Here is a 15,285-nt window from a genome sequence, read left to right on the forward strand (position 1 = left end):
GTAAATTATATTAAAATCATACAAAAATTGGGAGCTGGTCTGTGTCCTTTTAATGTTAATTTAAAAGATCAATAATTTTGGTAAACCCATCCTTTCTGTGAGTAAAGTTGAATCACTTGATGTGTGATTATGTGTACGTGTGTGTGTGTGTGTGTGTGTGTGTGTGAGAGAGAGAGAGAGAGAGAGAGATCCTGGTGTGTTCACAGTCAGTGTTTGTCTACAACATGTGACAAAACGGTAGCAGGAGTAACTAACTCTAGCATGTGAAGGGAGTTCTGCAGAGCCTCACCACTTAGAATTGCCATGATTCATATTTGTTTCTGCAGGAGTTTACATATGGGAGCTCAGGGAAGCAGGGCTTGGGTCAGATGCAATCTTCTGTCTGAACAGAATGTGCAGACCTTGGGTAGGAAGTGCATCGTTCTGCGAAATATCCGCCAGCCCTTGTCCCTGGGCGGCCAGGATGGGATTGTCACTCACAGGCTGAAGCTGGTTGGGGAAATCTAAACTCTTGCTCTTCTTCTCTTCCGTAGAGTATTGTGATCCTTCAAATGATAGCGACTTGTGCGCAGATCTTCATTTCCTTCTCGCTCTGTGCGCTCACTTACACCACGAATGGCAGTGAGATCAGCCTGGTGAGTAGCCTTGTTTTACTGGGAAGGTGGGGAAGCATTTGAAGCACCTCGGAGAATCCTAGGCTAATGGTCCATTCCAATCTCTGGTTGAATACAGAGTTGGCAAAACCACCACAACAAAACAGCCCCAAACTCTCTTAATGGGAAGGTGTGGGAGTGGGTGGGTTTAGAGGACAGGGGCCCTGTGTTCCACTCACCAGCCATTCTGTCTCCACCTATTCCCTCGTAGATACATTTCATTCCTAGTGAGTTGAACAGTCAGTTTCCCTAATTCAATTACACATTCAATTTCTTATCCATTCATCTAGAATATACTAAACACGGGATCCCTACGGGGCTCAGCTGTTTAGCACCTGCCTTGGGCCCAGGGCGTGACCCTGGGGTCCCGGGTTTGAGTTCTGCGTCGGGCTCCCTGCATGGAGCCTGCTTCTCCCTCTGCCTGTGTCTCTGCCTCTCTCTCTCTCTCTCTATGTCTCTCATGAATAAATAAATAAAATCTTAAAAAAATAAAATATACTGAACATGTATTGTATTTAATGTGTTGTGAGGTAAGGAAACAGTGTCCTTAGCCATGTCTTCAACTAGTGAAAGTCGTGATGGATAAAGTAAACACTTAATGAGAAAAGTAGCAATCAAATAAGAGATACCATAGTTTTAGGAACACATAACTGTAATCTCAATGTTACTTCTGCACCTCATAATTGTCCATGTCATCCCATCAATCATATACACCCTGACATGCACACATGCATACTCGTGTGTTTATGTAGTCTCCCACAGAGCCACATGCCATATAGATTCTGTGAAGCCCTCATAAATGGTTGGCCTCACTATACCCCAAATTTATCATACTGATATTTCTGTTTACATGTCCGTAGGACAAAAGAGAGGGACATACCTCACTGTGTTCATGGATAGCATTTTTTTAAAGATTTTATTTACTTATTTGAGGGAGAGCATGAGTGAGGGAGCAGCAGAGGGAGACTCCCCACTGAGCAGGGAGCCTGAGGTGGGGCTCCATCCCAGGGCCCCGGGACCAAGACTTGAGCCAAAGGCAGACACTTAACTGACTGAGCCACCCAGGTGTTCATGGATAACATTTTATTTTTTATGGAATGACCCTTTTTCTTACTCCTCAAATGCCTGGTGATGCTGGCATGGATTGTTGGTACATAAATGTCTAAAAAGATCACCGAAAGAAGTTTTTTAGAGTGGTTCCAGACATGGCTAGAATTGCCTTCTCTCTCCTTAGGCTGTCATGAAAACATTGGTTGGCCAGGGTGTCTCAGCTTCAACACTATTTACATAATGACATTTTTTAATGAATAATTTGAATAATTAATTGTTGTGCAGGGTATGATCTGTGCCTGGTAGGATGTTTATTAGCTTTTATTTTATTTTATTTTATTTTATTTTATTTTATTTTATTTTATTTTATTATTAGATGTTTATTACTATCCACTGGATATCAACGATTTCCCCCACCCTCATTCTGACAACCAAAATGTCTTCAGACATTGCTAAATCTCCCCAGAGGTGCATGGTGGTGGTGGTGGGGGTGCATGTAAGAGCACCACTAGCTGAGAATCAGGGAGCTACATAGAGCATTGCAGAGAGAAGCTGACATGATCAGACAAAAATCATTGAAAATTTAGATGAAATAATTGTAGATGCTATGATGTCATATTTCTAGGTTTCTGCACTGAGTTGCTTGATCAGAACACATTCTGAAGATCCTTATCAAGACTTATTGACTCAACCTCAAACTTACGAAGACTTAGTGCTGCAAGATATAGATCCTGTTCACTCTGATCCATGAGACACCGTCATAACATTCTTTACCAAACGAATGCATCTTGGATCCATGATATCAATCAAAGACAGATTTTTTTTTAATAGGAATCTCCTACAAATACCATCCCTCCTATGTTTTCATTATGCAATTTCACACACACACACACACACACACACACACAGTTAGCAGATATGTGTGCTTTACTTTATAGTTGACCAATAAATCCTAGTATTAACACTCCGTAGATTAATAGATCTCTCTTCATTTGGATGACCTATTACCACTTTTCAGCAAATTTTAGTTCTTAGGTCTCACAGAGGAATTTGTTATTACCCCCTTGCTTCTTCCTAGAAATTGTACTCCTTCTTGGTTGACAGTTTATACAAGTAAAAAATTTTTGTACAAATAGTTTGGATAAGTAGTGGCATACCATCTGGCATTGGGGCCAATCTAAGTTCCTTTGACTGTTGAATGTACCAGCTCCTCTTGCTCATGTCAAGGTGAACTTGGGAAAATATAGAAGGTTACAAAGTGCGTATTACCACACTCTAATGTATAACATATGATAAAAATCAAATGCAACTTCATTATTATCTGAATGCCAAGTTAGTCACCCTACCACTCAATGATTTTTTAAAAAGTAATGTTGCTTTCTTCTTGGTGATGATGTGTCACAGTGTTTTTAATTTTTTTAATAAGTCACTATCTAGGGTTTGGTTTCTCAATGGTAGGTTTTGATATTAAGATTTCAGCATATATTAAAAAAATAGAAGCCACTGACTGGGAGAAAATATTTATAAAGCATATATTTGGCAATAGCCATATAGCCAGAATATGTAAAGAACTCTCAAAACTCAGTAACAAAATATCAAACAACTCAAGTAATACATGTGCAAAATAATTGAGCAGAGAAGACACAGAGATTACAAAAAAGCCCATGACCAGACACTCAATATCATTATTTGTTAGGAAATTCACATTAAAACCGTACTGGGATTTCTCTATACACTCCTATTAGAATGGCTAAAATGAAAAAGGTTGATCAAAACCAGTATTAGCAAGAACGTGGAGAATAGAAACCCCCAAACACAGCTGGTGGGGATGTGAAATGATCCAATCACGCTGGAAAACACTGTGGAAGTTCCTTAAAAATTCAAACACATACTGATCAGCTAATGGTCCTCTCTTGGGTAAATACCCAGGAGAAATCAAGGTATCTGTTAACACAAGGGCTTGTACACAAATGTTAATAGCGGCTGAATTTGTGATAGTCCTCACGTGGAAACACTTCCAGTGTCTGTTAACAAGTAAATGAATAAACAGATTGGACATACCCAGACAGTGGAATAGTACCACCAAGCAATAAAAAGGAAGGAAGTGTCCATAGACAATGTGACATGGATGACTCCAGTGTAGTTATGCCAAGTGAAAGAAGAAGACAGAAAAAGTACAGGCCACATGATTCCATTTTTATGAAGTTCCAAATGGCAAACTAATTTAGAGCAATAAAAGGCAGGTCAACGGTGTATGGGAATGGGGATGAAGGTGAGGAGAGTCAGGGAACTTTTGGGGAGTGACATTTATGTTCATTATCTTGAATGTGATGATGGCTCATTATTATATATCTGAAAAAACTTTTCTTTTTTTAAGATTTTTATTTATTTGAGAGAGAAAGAGAGCACGAGTGGAGGGGAGAGGCAGAGGGAGAGGCAAAATCAGACTCCCTGCTGATCAGAGAGCCAGGTGTGGGACTTGATCCTAGGACCTAGAATCGTGACCTGAGCCGAAGGCAGATGCTTACCTGACGGAGCCACCCAGGTGCCCCTTAAGTCAAAACTTTTCAAATTGTAATTTCAAAAGAACTACAGTGTTTTATATGCCAGTTATACCTCAATAAAGAGTTTCATTTTTTTTTAAGACATTATGAACAGGACTGAAGACAACTCCTACAGAAGGCAGAAGCCAGAAGATGGCTAGATGGCTAGATGCGGAAGACCCAGGTCTTCAGACAATTTTCCTAGCCACTGTTACTCTCACGAGAATCCATGCTTTCTTTACACAAATTCGTGACTCACCCCTTGTCACTTGTAAAACTAAGAACATGCTCTTTCCTGGCATGTGAAACAGTATTCTAATCTGCTTGGAAAATCTCAAAAAGTATGGTTTCAGGCTCCAAGTCTTCCTACTACTAGACCCAGATTGCTCAGTCTTAATGTTTCTAGCTTTCCAGGATGGAGGTTATATCAGGTTACAAACCACCCACTCCCTGATCTAGAGGGTGAAGTCTTATCATACCTAGCTTTAGTTCCCCAGGTTCATTTCATGTTAGAGGAAGAACAGCTATTCTACAAATTTCCAGACAGCAGAGAGGAACTATCTCTGCCCCGAGACTATTCACTGTGTGGGTCTCGCTAAGCACATTACTGACTCTCCAGGAGAGTGAGAAGTGGAATTTAGCTTGATTGTCTCTCCAGCCCTGCAATGGATAGATGACACACACTGTTTTCAAATCTTCCGTGTTTTTTAGTGAAGATGAAGTATCCTGGAAGGTTCCCCTTTAGGGCCTAATCTGATTAGGAGTATCAGATGGATATATAAGATTAACTCTCACGAGCAAGTCATGCCATCCTTCAGCTATGGACCATTTCACAATCAAGTGAACAGGCCGTACTAATCTTAGATATCTTCTATCTTTGAGTGTTCTTCAAACTAGGACCGATTTTCAGCCTTGGTCCTCAAGAAATCTGATCTTTTATAGAGTTTAAAAGATAGGGTGGCAACTCAATTAAAAGTAACACACACCATTAATCAGAGGCTCCAGTGAGTTACAGTTCATTTTAAAAATTAATTTTCTAAAATAAGAAAATTTTTCAAAATAAAAATTACTAGAGAAAACAAAAACAAAAACAAAAACAAACAAACCAAAAAACAAAGGGCCATTTCTAGCATTCTGGAGATCAAGTGAGTATTCCTTAAGAGATGATAATTAATATTATCAATAATATTAGTACAGGCCAAGATTCTTCCAAAGCACTGTAAATCTATTAAATTATTTAATCCTTACACCTCTTATTTGAGGACAGTGCCTATAAATAATGCTTTTGCCAATTGGGAACATGAAACCCAGAGATGTTAAGTGCCTCGCACAAAGTCTTCAGGAAGCAGAAACTGATGTGATGAGGATAGGCCCTGAAACAGATGCATGGAAGTCTAACACCTCACGTGTAATGGAAATTCATTTCTCAGCGAATATGTAACTATTCACACTGGGGGCCCCTGGCCCGAGGCAGCTCTCCCCACTGGTGTGATCTGGTGACCCTGACTTCTTCTGTCTGGTCTCTGTCATCCCTCAAAACCCTATCCACATGTGTAGTAAACTATATGGAGGCCACTATGAGAGTCCTTGTGCCAGACCTGGCATGCCTCATTGTCAGTAATGTTTCAAATGTGGTCACAGCAGAGAACCACCTGCAGCAGACGCTTAAGTGTAGTCAAGCTCTGTGTCCAGAATGGAAAACCAAACAGACTCCGGGCAAGAGCTGGTTCCCTCTGCCACCTGTAATTCCAGGTGCAAAATTACCCACTGGCACCCTTCCCTCCCACTCTCAACACAAACTCACTCCTGTCATCAAAGGACACAGCTCTATCCTGTCAATGTACCTGTCTTAAGCACTAGGCTCTCTAGGTTCTCAGATGATCTACTTCATCTGTTCCAGCTGGGGTTCCTCGCTGTCGGAGAGCTCTGGGCTTAACAGCAGCAGGAACAACAACAAAAAGGTGTATTTGCCATCACCTCCTACTCTAGTTCATGTATAGTCAAGGGTGGGAAACACCTGTCATAGCCCTTCCTCCTGGGAGAGTCCAAGCATCTGAAGTCATGTCCACTCTCTCACACGGAAGTAAGACTCTGACATCACTGCACCACACCAGCATAAAAGTGCACCAGGCATTGCTCAGATCTGTCCCTCTCATTCCTCCTAGTATAAATTCCTTGGTTTTACCATTTCAACCTCTTCCTTTCTATCTCAAACCTCCAATTTGCATCAGCTGTCATCCTTAGGGCTTTGGATTCCTGTTGCTGTCCTCCTCCTCCTCCTCCTCCTCCTCCTCCTCCTCCTCCTCCTTCTTCTTCTTCTTCTTCTTCTTCTTCTTCTTCTTCTTCTTCTTCTTCTTCTTCTTTGATTCATTTATTTATTTGGGAGATAGAGAGCATGAGCAGGCGGGGCAGAGGCAGAGGGAGAGAAAAATCTTAGAAAGACTCTACACTGAGTGAAGAGCTGAACATGGGCTCCATCCCATGACCCTGAGGTAGTGAGCTGAGCTGAAACCAAGGGTTGGATGCTTACCCCACTCGTTTCTTTACTAAGAAATTCCTTCCACATGTGATAGTTACTGTGATGGTTAATGTTGTGTCAACTTGGCTGGGCCACAGTACCCAAATATTTGGTCAAACCATTCTTTTAGAATCTTTAGATTCTCTGTGAAGGTATTTTTTAGATGAGATTAACATTTATATTGGGGGACTTGAGTTAAGCCAGTTATCCTCCATAATGTGGGTGGGCCTAGTCCAAGCAGTTGAAAGCCTTAATAGAAAAAAGACTGACTTCCCAAGATAAAGAGGGAATTCTGCAAGCAGACTGCCTCTGGACTCAAAATGCAGTATCATCTCTTTCCTGGGCTGGGTCACCAAGCTGCGGGCCTACCCTGCAGATTTTGGACTTGCTGTCCTCCATAATTATGTGAGCCAATTCTTTAAAATAAATCTCTCTCCTCTCTTGTTAGATATATAGATACAGGGGCACCTGGGTGGGTCAGTGGTTGAGCATCTGCCTTTGGCCCAGGACGTGACCCCAGGGTCCTGGGATCAAGTCCCACATCGTGCTCCCTGCAGGGAGCCTGCTTATCTCTCTATCTCTCTCTGTCTCTCTCTTTCTTTCTCTCTGTGTCTCTCATGAATAAATGGAAAAAATCTTCTAAAAAAATAAGATATATACAGAAATAGTCACAAAAATCTCCTATTGGTTCTTTTATACTTTATGGGTACAACTACTCACCCCAGGACCATGCTATTACAAGCTAAATAGAAAGGTAGAAACCCTGTAAGACCCCTCTATAAAGCAGCAAAAGTGTAAGTCCATCCTCCATGCCCCTTTATCTGTGTGCATTATTCTGTGACCAAAATATTAATTTTATTCTCTTTTTAGGGGTCCTGACTTAAGTGCCAAGTTTTGAGATTTGAGGGACACCCAGGAAATATTTATCTGTCTTCATCATGTTTCTAACCTCTTAGAAAATGATAAAGTAAAACAGGAGATCAGTAAATCTGATATTGGCAGAAGTGGCTTATAATTGGCAGCTTCTAGATTTTCCAAGAGTGTGTCTCAGAACAACACAGTCATGCAGTCATGGCAAAGCTGGGCCCATGTACTACATTTCTAAGCTCTGCAGCCAGTCCACCCTTCCAGAGGGAGCAATGACTCTCTACGTTGTGTCTGGTTCCTCCGCCCAAATTACCACACCATTTCTTCCTTTCTGCGGAAGTAGGAAGTGACGGACAAGAAAGAGGCCAGAAGTGTTGCTCTGGTGGAGCTCCCTCCCCATGGAAAGAAATATCCTAAGAGGAGAAAGAAACCCTCCGGGCACACCACACACACTAATAGTTACCCCTGTTCTATAGATGGGGAATTCAGGCTTAGCAAAGATAAGATCTGTTGTAGGCCACTCTTATGTAGTCATTCAAGCCTGACTCTATTGTGAGGGCATCTGTCCATGGACTATTCTTCACAAAATAACACCAGCTTATCCCAGGAAATAGAGAACTCCTTTTATGTCAATGAAATGTGAACTGAAACATTTAAGGAGGTGATAGTTGCAAATGCCCACATTCATTCTCATAAAGATCATGGGCTGGTGGATTTTTTTTTTTTTTAAAGATTCTTATAACTAGACCAAGTGAAGAAAATGGAAACAAAATCAAAAAGAAAAATAATGAAGAAATCTCAAATGTTAATTATCTTTTAGGCCTAATTATTCATTTTCAAAAATAGTCAGAGTCCCCTCTCTCCTTGGTCTGAGCATCTCCCAATGGTGATAGGCCATACCCCTGTTCCTCTTCCTCTGACTGACATGTCCCTCCTTGGTCCACTTCGGGCCCTTCCTCATGTCATAATGGACTCATCGAGGTTGTCACATGGAGTTGTTGCTTAATAATGTTCCTAAGGATATACATATTCTTCCCTGTCTCTGAAAATGCGTGTGTGTATTTTATCCACCATGCTATAGATGATAGATGGGTGTGTGCATTGTTTCAATTGCTTGCTATCATTATCCTTGCTTTATTACTTTTAAATATTTTATTTATTTATTTATTTATTTATTTATTTATTTATTTATTTATTTATTTATGAGAGACACAGGGAGAGGCAGAGACACAGGCAGAGGGAGAAGCAGGCTCCCTGCGGGGAGCCCGATGTGGGACTCGATCCTGGGACCACACCCTGAGCCTAAGGTAGATGCTCAACGACTGAGCCTCTCAGGTGTCCCTTTCCTTGCTTTAAGATACCTTTCTGTGGAGTGCCTGCGTGGCTCAATTAAGCTAGTTTCAGCTCAGGTCATGATCTTGTTTCCGTGAGATTAAGCCCAGCATCGGACTCTGTGCTCAGTGTGGATTCTGCCACGTTCTCTCTCACTCTCCCTCCAGCTTGCTCTCTCTCACTGTCTCTCAAATAAATAAATAAAATATTTTAAAAACCCCGCCAAACGTTTTGGTGCCTGAGTCCTAGTGTACCTGTAGTCTATTGGGCATAGAAGGTCTATACCTAAGAGCACAAGAACCGGTTCTTAGGAAAATATGGTATGTAACTTATGAGAGAGCTTGGGATTGTTTTCCAAAGTGTCCTTTTAAATCACATGCCTCCTTCAAAATGAGAGTAAATATTCACATTGATGTACATCTTAGCCAACAGCTGGTGTTATTAGGTTCTATAGTCGGCAGGAAGTTATACCCCCGCTCTGGACCTAATTTACGTTTCCCTGAAAACTGATAAGGTGGGTTTTCTTGTGCTTCCTGGTTATCTGCATGTCCTGCTCTGTGAAGTCCCTGTTAATATTTTTTGCCCTTTTCTATGTCTTTTTTAAAAAATTGACTCATTGTAGTCTGTAAAGACTCTGCATATTCGGGGCACCTGGGTGGCCCAGTCAGTTTAGCATATGTCTTCGGCTCAGGTCACGGTCCCAGGGTCCTGGGATCTAGCCCTGAATCAGGCTCCCTGCTCAGCAGGGACTATGCTTCTCCCTCTCCCTCTGCCCATCCCTGCCCACCCCTGCCCATGCTCTCTCTTGCTTTCTCTCTCTCAAATAAATAATAAAATCTTAAAAAAGAGAGTTTCCATACATTAATCCTGTTGATGTTTTGTGTATTGCAATTATAACTTAGAAAGTTACTTCTTGATTTTTTGCTGTCTTTATATTTCTTCTTAACTGAGAAATTAATTTTGTACCAACTGTAAAAAGCATATTTTCAGGCAAGTTTTATGCATCTTGTTTGAGAAAATTTTCTATGCCTCAACATAGTAATAGGTCGTTCTACACTGCCTTCTAGACTTGCAATGACTTTCTTTTCTAAATTAATCCATTATTCTTGTAGAATTGCCTTTATTATGATGTGAATTATGAGTCCAATTTTACCTTTTCTCCCCTTTAAGATCACTTAAGATTATTGGTCTGGCATCGTTGATTTAAAGGATTATGGTTTCCCCCCAGGTCCACATCTGTATCATCTATCATTTATTAACTGGAAGAAAAGCCAGTGGCTCCTCAAACAGGACAAGTGACGATTGCTTCTTAAAGGATTGTTTACATCTGACTCTAAAATAGGGAAGGCACGTGGGGTGGCTCAGTCAGTTAAGCATCTGATTCTAGATTTTGGTGTAGGTTATGATCTCAGGGTCATGAGGTCTAGCTCCATGCTGGGCTACAAGCTGGGCATGGAGCCTGCTTATAATTCTCTCTCTCTTTGCTCCACACCCCTCACCTCCCACCTTCTCTCTCAAAAAAAATAATAAATATAAAATAAAATAAAGTAAAAAAATAAAATAAAATAGGAAGATTCTCTTGAATTGTCCTGAGCCTAATATAATCACATTCCCTGGCTCCAGCCCCTTCGAAGTCAGCAATGGTGGATCAGGCCTCTTTCACATCTCATCTCCGACGCTTCTTTCATGGTCACATCACCTTCATGACCACAGCCAGGAAAAGTTCTCTACTTTTAAGAACCCATATGATTATATTGGGCCTGAGAGACAACCCAGGATTAGCCCCGTCTTCATTCTTTTTGCAATGTCTGACTCCCGTTTGCCATGTAATATGTTCAGTGGCTCTAGGAATCGGGGTCTAAATGGCTTTGTGGGGCTGTTATTCTGAATACCAAAATGCCTGTGTGAGTGTCATCGAGGAAACCAGGAAGAAAATACAGGTGATGCCTTGCTTGACACCGACTAAAGAATTCATTGTAGTAGAAACGTCCTGTATCTTCAGCCAGAGAGGAAGAACCAAAAAATGAGGAATGAGAGCTAACTGGCGTGGATTTCTTTCTCTCCTGTGAAAGTTTGGGCACAACACAGAGTGACCAAGAAAATCCGAACCAACAACCTATTCCTATTTACGCACACTTGGGGACCTTAAAATGACGGTTTCGTGACTCCTTGAAAAGTCGGTAAACGGTATGATGGGGAATCAAACCAATAATCTCATCAGCAAATCAAGGAAGTCTTTAATATTCTGTGTTTTGTCACAGACGAACCACCAGTGTAGGAACCTAAGGACAGTCGGACGGGCGTGCCCTCGCCGGGTTAGCCGTGTGTGGTCAACAGCCCAACGCGGGAGAGCACACAGGTCAAACCGACTGGAAATACCCAACCACCGGGGTCTACTGGAATGTGACCTCATCGTACACGTGTTCCGGAGACACTTCTGAGGGGCTGCCGTCATCGTTTGGTAAGAAAACCACCACCTGTGGAGAGACCAGAGCATTAGATTCTCGTAGTCCGCGGTGGGGCGCGGGGGCCATCCCACACTCAGGAGCGAGATTTCTCTCAGCGCCTTCTTTCTGAGGCCTGGAACCTGGTACCTGGTGGGTCTTGCTTTAACTCTCCTTTCCTCACACCTCTTCATCAGTGACAGAAATGACCTTCCTACCAGACAAAGGGACCCTGCAGTGCCTAGGGGCAGTTCTTTGGCCCAGTGTGGTTGGCCATTTCCCTCCCTCTCCACCTGTGCCACCTCTTCAAAGATGATGAAGATTCATATGTGGTGGCTCAGCGGTGGAGCACTCAGGGCATGACCCTGGGGTCCCGGGATCGAGTCCCTCATCAGCTCCGCGGGGAGCCTGCTTCTCCCTCTGCCTCCCTCCTTCTGCCTCTGCCTCTCTCTGTGTCTCTTATGAATGAATGAATAAATAAATAGATAGATAGATAATAAATCTTAAAAAAGAAGATTATATATGAAAGAGCATTTTGCCCTTTCTCTTCCTAATCTGTCCCAAAAAAGAATAGGGGACACACACGCACACACACACACACACACACACAGTCAGAGAGAGAGGGAGAGGGAGCAACCAAACAAGAACGACAACCTAGGGAGCCAGTGCGCTCACCTTGCTGACGGAGCAGGCGGCCCTGCAGGCAGAGACGGCGAGGGCCAAGGCGGTGCAGCCCCCCCCCAGGGAGAGGAGCAGCATCCCCGTCAGCAGCCCCTGCGAAACAGATGCGGATGGCCACGCGTCTTGGAGGACAGCCACGCGGGTGCTGTCAGAGCAAACCTCGGGGTGGAGGCTGTGGCCAAGCTCACACCTGGTGCCAGTTCATCTAGTCACCAACACGAGCCCCTCTCCACCTCCCAGGGAGTCCTGAATTTTCTCCCAATCTGAATATACTAAATAAACAGCTGGAAAGTGGGTTACTGGAATTCTCCCCCTCTACGCACAGGCCCCGGAGTGTCAGGCGAGCCAGGCGCGGCCACGCTGACCTTTGTTGCTTGTTTGCCCAGCTGCTCCCCCCCTGCCAGGACCGTGCGGCCCCCCGGCTTGGCCCATCTCCCTTGGGGGTTAGCCCCCTGACCCCCGACCCCTCCCCAGTGGTTGGGCCTCCCGAGTGCACGCCCGCACCTGGTCTCTCCAGCTGGCGTCCAGAGTCCCTCACCCGGGGCCCCCGGAGGGCCAGGCCCACCTGTTTCTTCTCAGGTAGCTTTTAAAATCATGAGACAAGTGCCCCTCAGAGAACTGAGCTCTTACGGAATTTCCCGCTCACCTACCACCCATCGGGGCCTTCAGACGTGAATCGTACCAAAAAGCTAAGTTTTTTGCTCAGGGCTCCTGGCAAGACGCAAAGGCCTAGATCCCTTCACTTCAGGACGGTGTCCAGCATCTACATGACCCACGGGTGTGCTCAGGTCCACGCTGAGAGTTTACAGAGGAAAGTTCAGACAAAACCAGTGTAAGGGTTTCCGCTACGGGACCAGGCCGTACTCACCGTAAATACAGTTTCGTAGGGAGACCTCCACACGGCGCTTTCGTACAGGGATATTTCTTCAGCAATTATCATACTTGTGCCAACGCCTGCTGCGGTAGCACTGAGCGCGTTCATCCCCAGGCTGCCTTGGATCTGAAGAGGGAGGGAGGGAAGTTGTCGTAGACTCTTCTTGTCTTCCTCCCGGTGAGCCTCGCCAGCGAGGGGCACATTCGGGTCCTCCGAGTTGAATTTGGGAATCTACTCGGGGTCTTCCCCAGTCTGACAAAGAAGGGGGGCACCTGGCGTAGTTGAGGCTTTGGCTGTAGCACAGGGAGCTCGCTGCACATGCAACACGCAGACACAGGGCTGAGCCCTGCACCCTTCCCAAGGGCCCTCCAAAGGCCCTTCCTTAGACAACCGCAGGTCCCATGCGCCTCAGCCTCGTAGCTGAGCAACTCCCTGTTCCACTAGACCCATCTGAGCCTCCAGAACGACACACTTACCAGACACTTGGTTACCTTTCTACCAGCGGCGACGGACACCACTCCGGATATGAAGAACTGACCGAGGAGAGAGAGACGGCCCACTCAGGGCTTGCACCTGCACTTCCATCCTTCCAACATCCTCCTGGCTTCCCCCACTCCCCTGCCAAAATGGTCTACACCGTCCACCCGAGCTTAGGACCTAAACAGCAGCGCATGGCTTTTCGAGAGAGAAGGATGAAGTATCACAGACACCTGAAAAACTGCCAACACTGAAACAACCATGAATACTCACAGAGAGGGATCCCCACAGGTGATAGCCCGTTTTAGTGGTCATGGAGTGTCCACCTTCATAGTCACGTGGAAAAGGACTGATGGTCACGCCCAGGCACAGCATTACCAGCCCAATCAGGATCTCAGCCACCTGGAGGGTGGAAGACATCATTGTGGGGCAGCTTCTCAGGAGGAAGCTTCTCTCGTAGACCAGGGCACATTGACTTCTTTCCCACCTCCAAGACCCCAAGCTTGAGAAGATCTCCCAGGAAAATAACAGTCTACTGATTACGTCTTTTTCCTTGTCCAATGCAGGACATTAACATTCGTCTAAAACAATTTTTTTCATGTAACTTCTACCTAAGTAGAGATAATTCTTTTTTATTCCAGTGGTGGACAGCTTCACAACATGTCTTTGCATTTCCTGAATCTGTAAGGTTAGTTTAGTTCGGGATGGCTCCATTTAGTCCACAACCATAGTCAATGATCTAGAGAATTGGGGTATCATTGGGGTGTCATGAGGAAATCCCAGTCTCATCTCAGGAATGGTTCCTCTCCCCACAGACTGTGCTCTGATCTTGGGCCCACTCACCCCTAGGATCTGGGGCTGACCCTTCAGGAAGAGCAACAGACTCTTCTGCTGCTGGGAGGGCAAGACCCAGGTACTTGGTTCATGCAGTTGGGGTATATGCTCACTCTCAGGAAGATTTATTGTGTAGTCCCGGGCTGTCTCTGCCTCAAATGTCCCTTTTCTGCTGTCGACACCAGGAAAGAAAACACTTGTCAGCATAGATCCACATCGAAATGTCTCCCTTGTTCAATAGCAAAATCCAGTGCAGCGAATTTTGTATCCTTGGGAAATGTACCATATTTTACTTCCATGTTTTGATTAGGGCATAATCCAGATTTTTCCCATGCCTAGCCAAGCAGATAAATCTAGACTGAATTAAAGCTGCTTGTCCTCAGCAACGTGTACACAGTTATTGATCTTAGAGAGTCTAGCCCTGTCAGATTGAAACCCAATATTTGCCTTTGTCCCTCATCTTCCCCAAGCAAAAGCAATTCCCATTTATAGCAAAATCTCAAGCAAGATTTTTCCATTCACAAATTTCCTCTAACTCAACCTACAGAGAGCCCCATAGTCTGGGCACTTGTATGCCTCCCACCTAGATTCTTTCTCAGCGTCAAAGCATGGGGCTAAGATGAGAAAAGGTTTCTTCCTACCTTTGCATCTCCTCAGTACACCACAAGTGGGTTATTTTCCCTTCTGGCGTGTGGTCTCTAATTTATGATATTCAAAGACGATGCTCTGCTCTGATGTACAGTGTGTGAAGAAAACATTCTCCAGCGTCCTGGGTTGGCCATTTGTTTCCTGTGACTTATCTCAGTCAACTTGCCAAATGAGTATCTGTGATGTTCTTAATCTTGGTAACGTTTCCTGAAGATAATAACCTAACTCCACTTCTCACACACTCTAGACTGTACCAAAGCACACACGTGTTCTCAACACCGGCCCCTCCCCACAGTCTGCGAGTGCCAGACCCTCACCTATCTGGGCCCACACTATCCTGATTTTATGAATTTTCATAAATCAA

General features: G+C 44.1%; 1 protein-coding gene across 4 annotated transcripts; it reads right to left on the bottom strand.

Annotated features, from left to right (window-relative positions):
• Positions 1–11,191: 11,191 nt before the first annotated feature.
• On the bottom strand, positions 11,192–15,038 carry LOC121474877 (membrane-spanning 4-domains subfamily A member 4A-like). 4 transcript variants are annotated; one of them, XM_041728030.1, is made up of 7 exons: positions 14,915–15,038; positions 14,283–14,442; positions 13,713–13,841; positions 13,439–13,495; positions 12,957–13,088; positions 12,083–12,181; positions 11,192–11,440 (listed from the first exon to the last, which is right to left on the bottom strand). In XM_041728030.1, the coding sequence occupies exons 1-7, from the start codon at positions 14,920–14,922 to the stop codon at positions 11,357–11,359; spliced, it is 669 nt and encodes a 222-aa protein (XP_041583964.1). In that variant the 5' UTR covers positions 14,923–15,038; the 3' UTR covers positions 11,192–11,356. The 4 variants fall into 4 exon arrangements, with proteins under 4 accessions (XP_041583964.1, XP_041583963.1, XP_041583962.1 ...); XM_041728029.1 differs by having other exon boundaries at positions 14,283–14,445; positions 14,915–14,973; XM_041728028.1 differs by lacking the exon at positions 14,915–15,038 and having other exon boundaries at positions 14,283–14,739.
• Between the last annotated feature and the right edge of the window lie 247 nt (positions 15,039–15,285).

This window comes from Vulpes lagopus, chromosome 13 (assembly GCF_018345385.1).
Source record: "Vulpes lagopus strain Blue_001 chromosome 13, ASM1834538v1, whole genome shotgun sequence".
NCBI lineage: Eukaryota > Metazoa > Chordata > Mammalia > Carnivora > Canidae > Vulpes > Vulpes lagopus.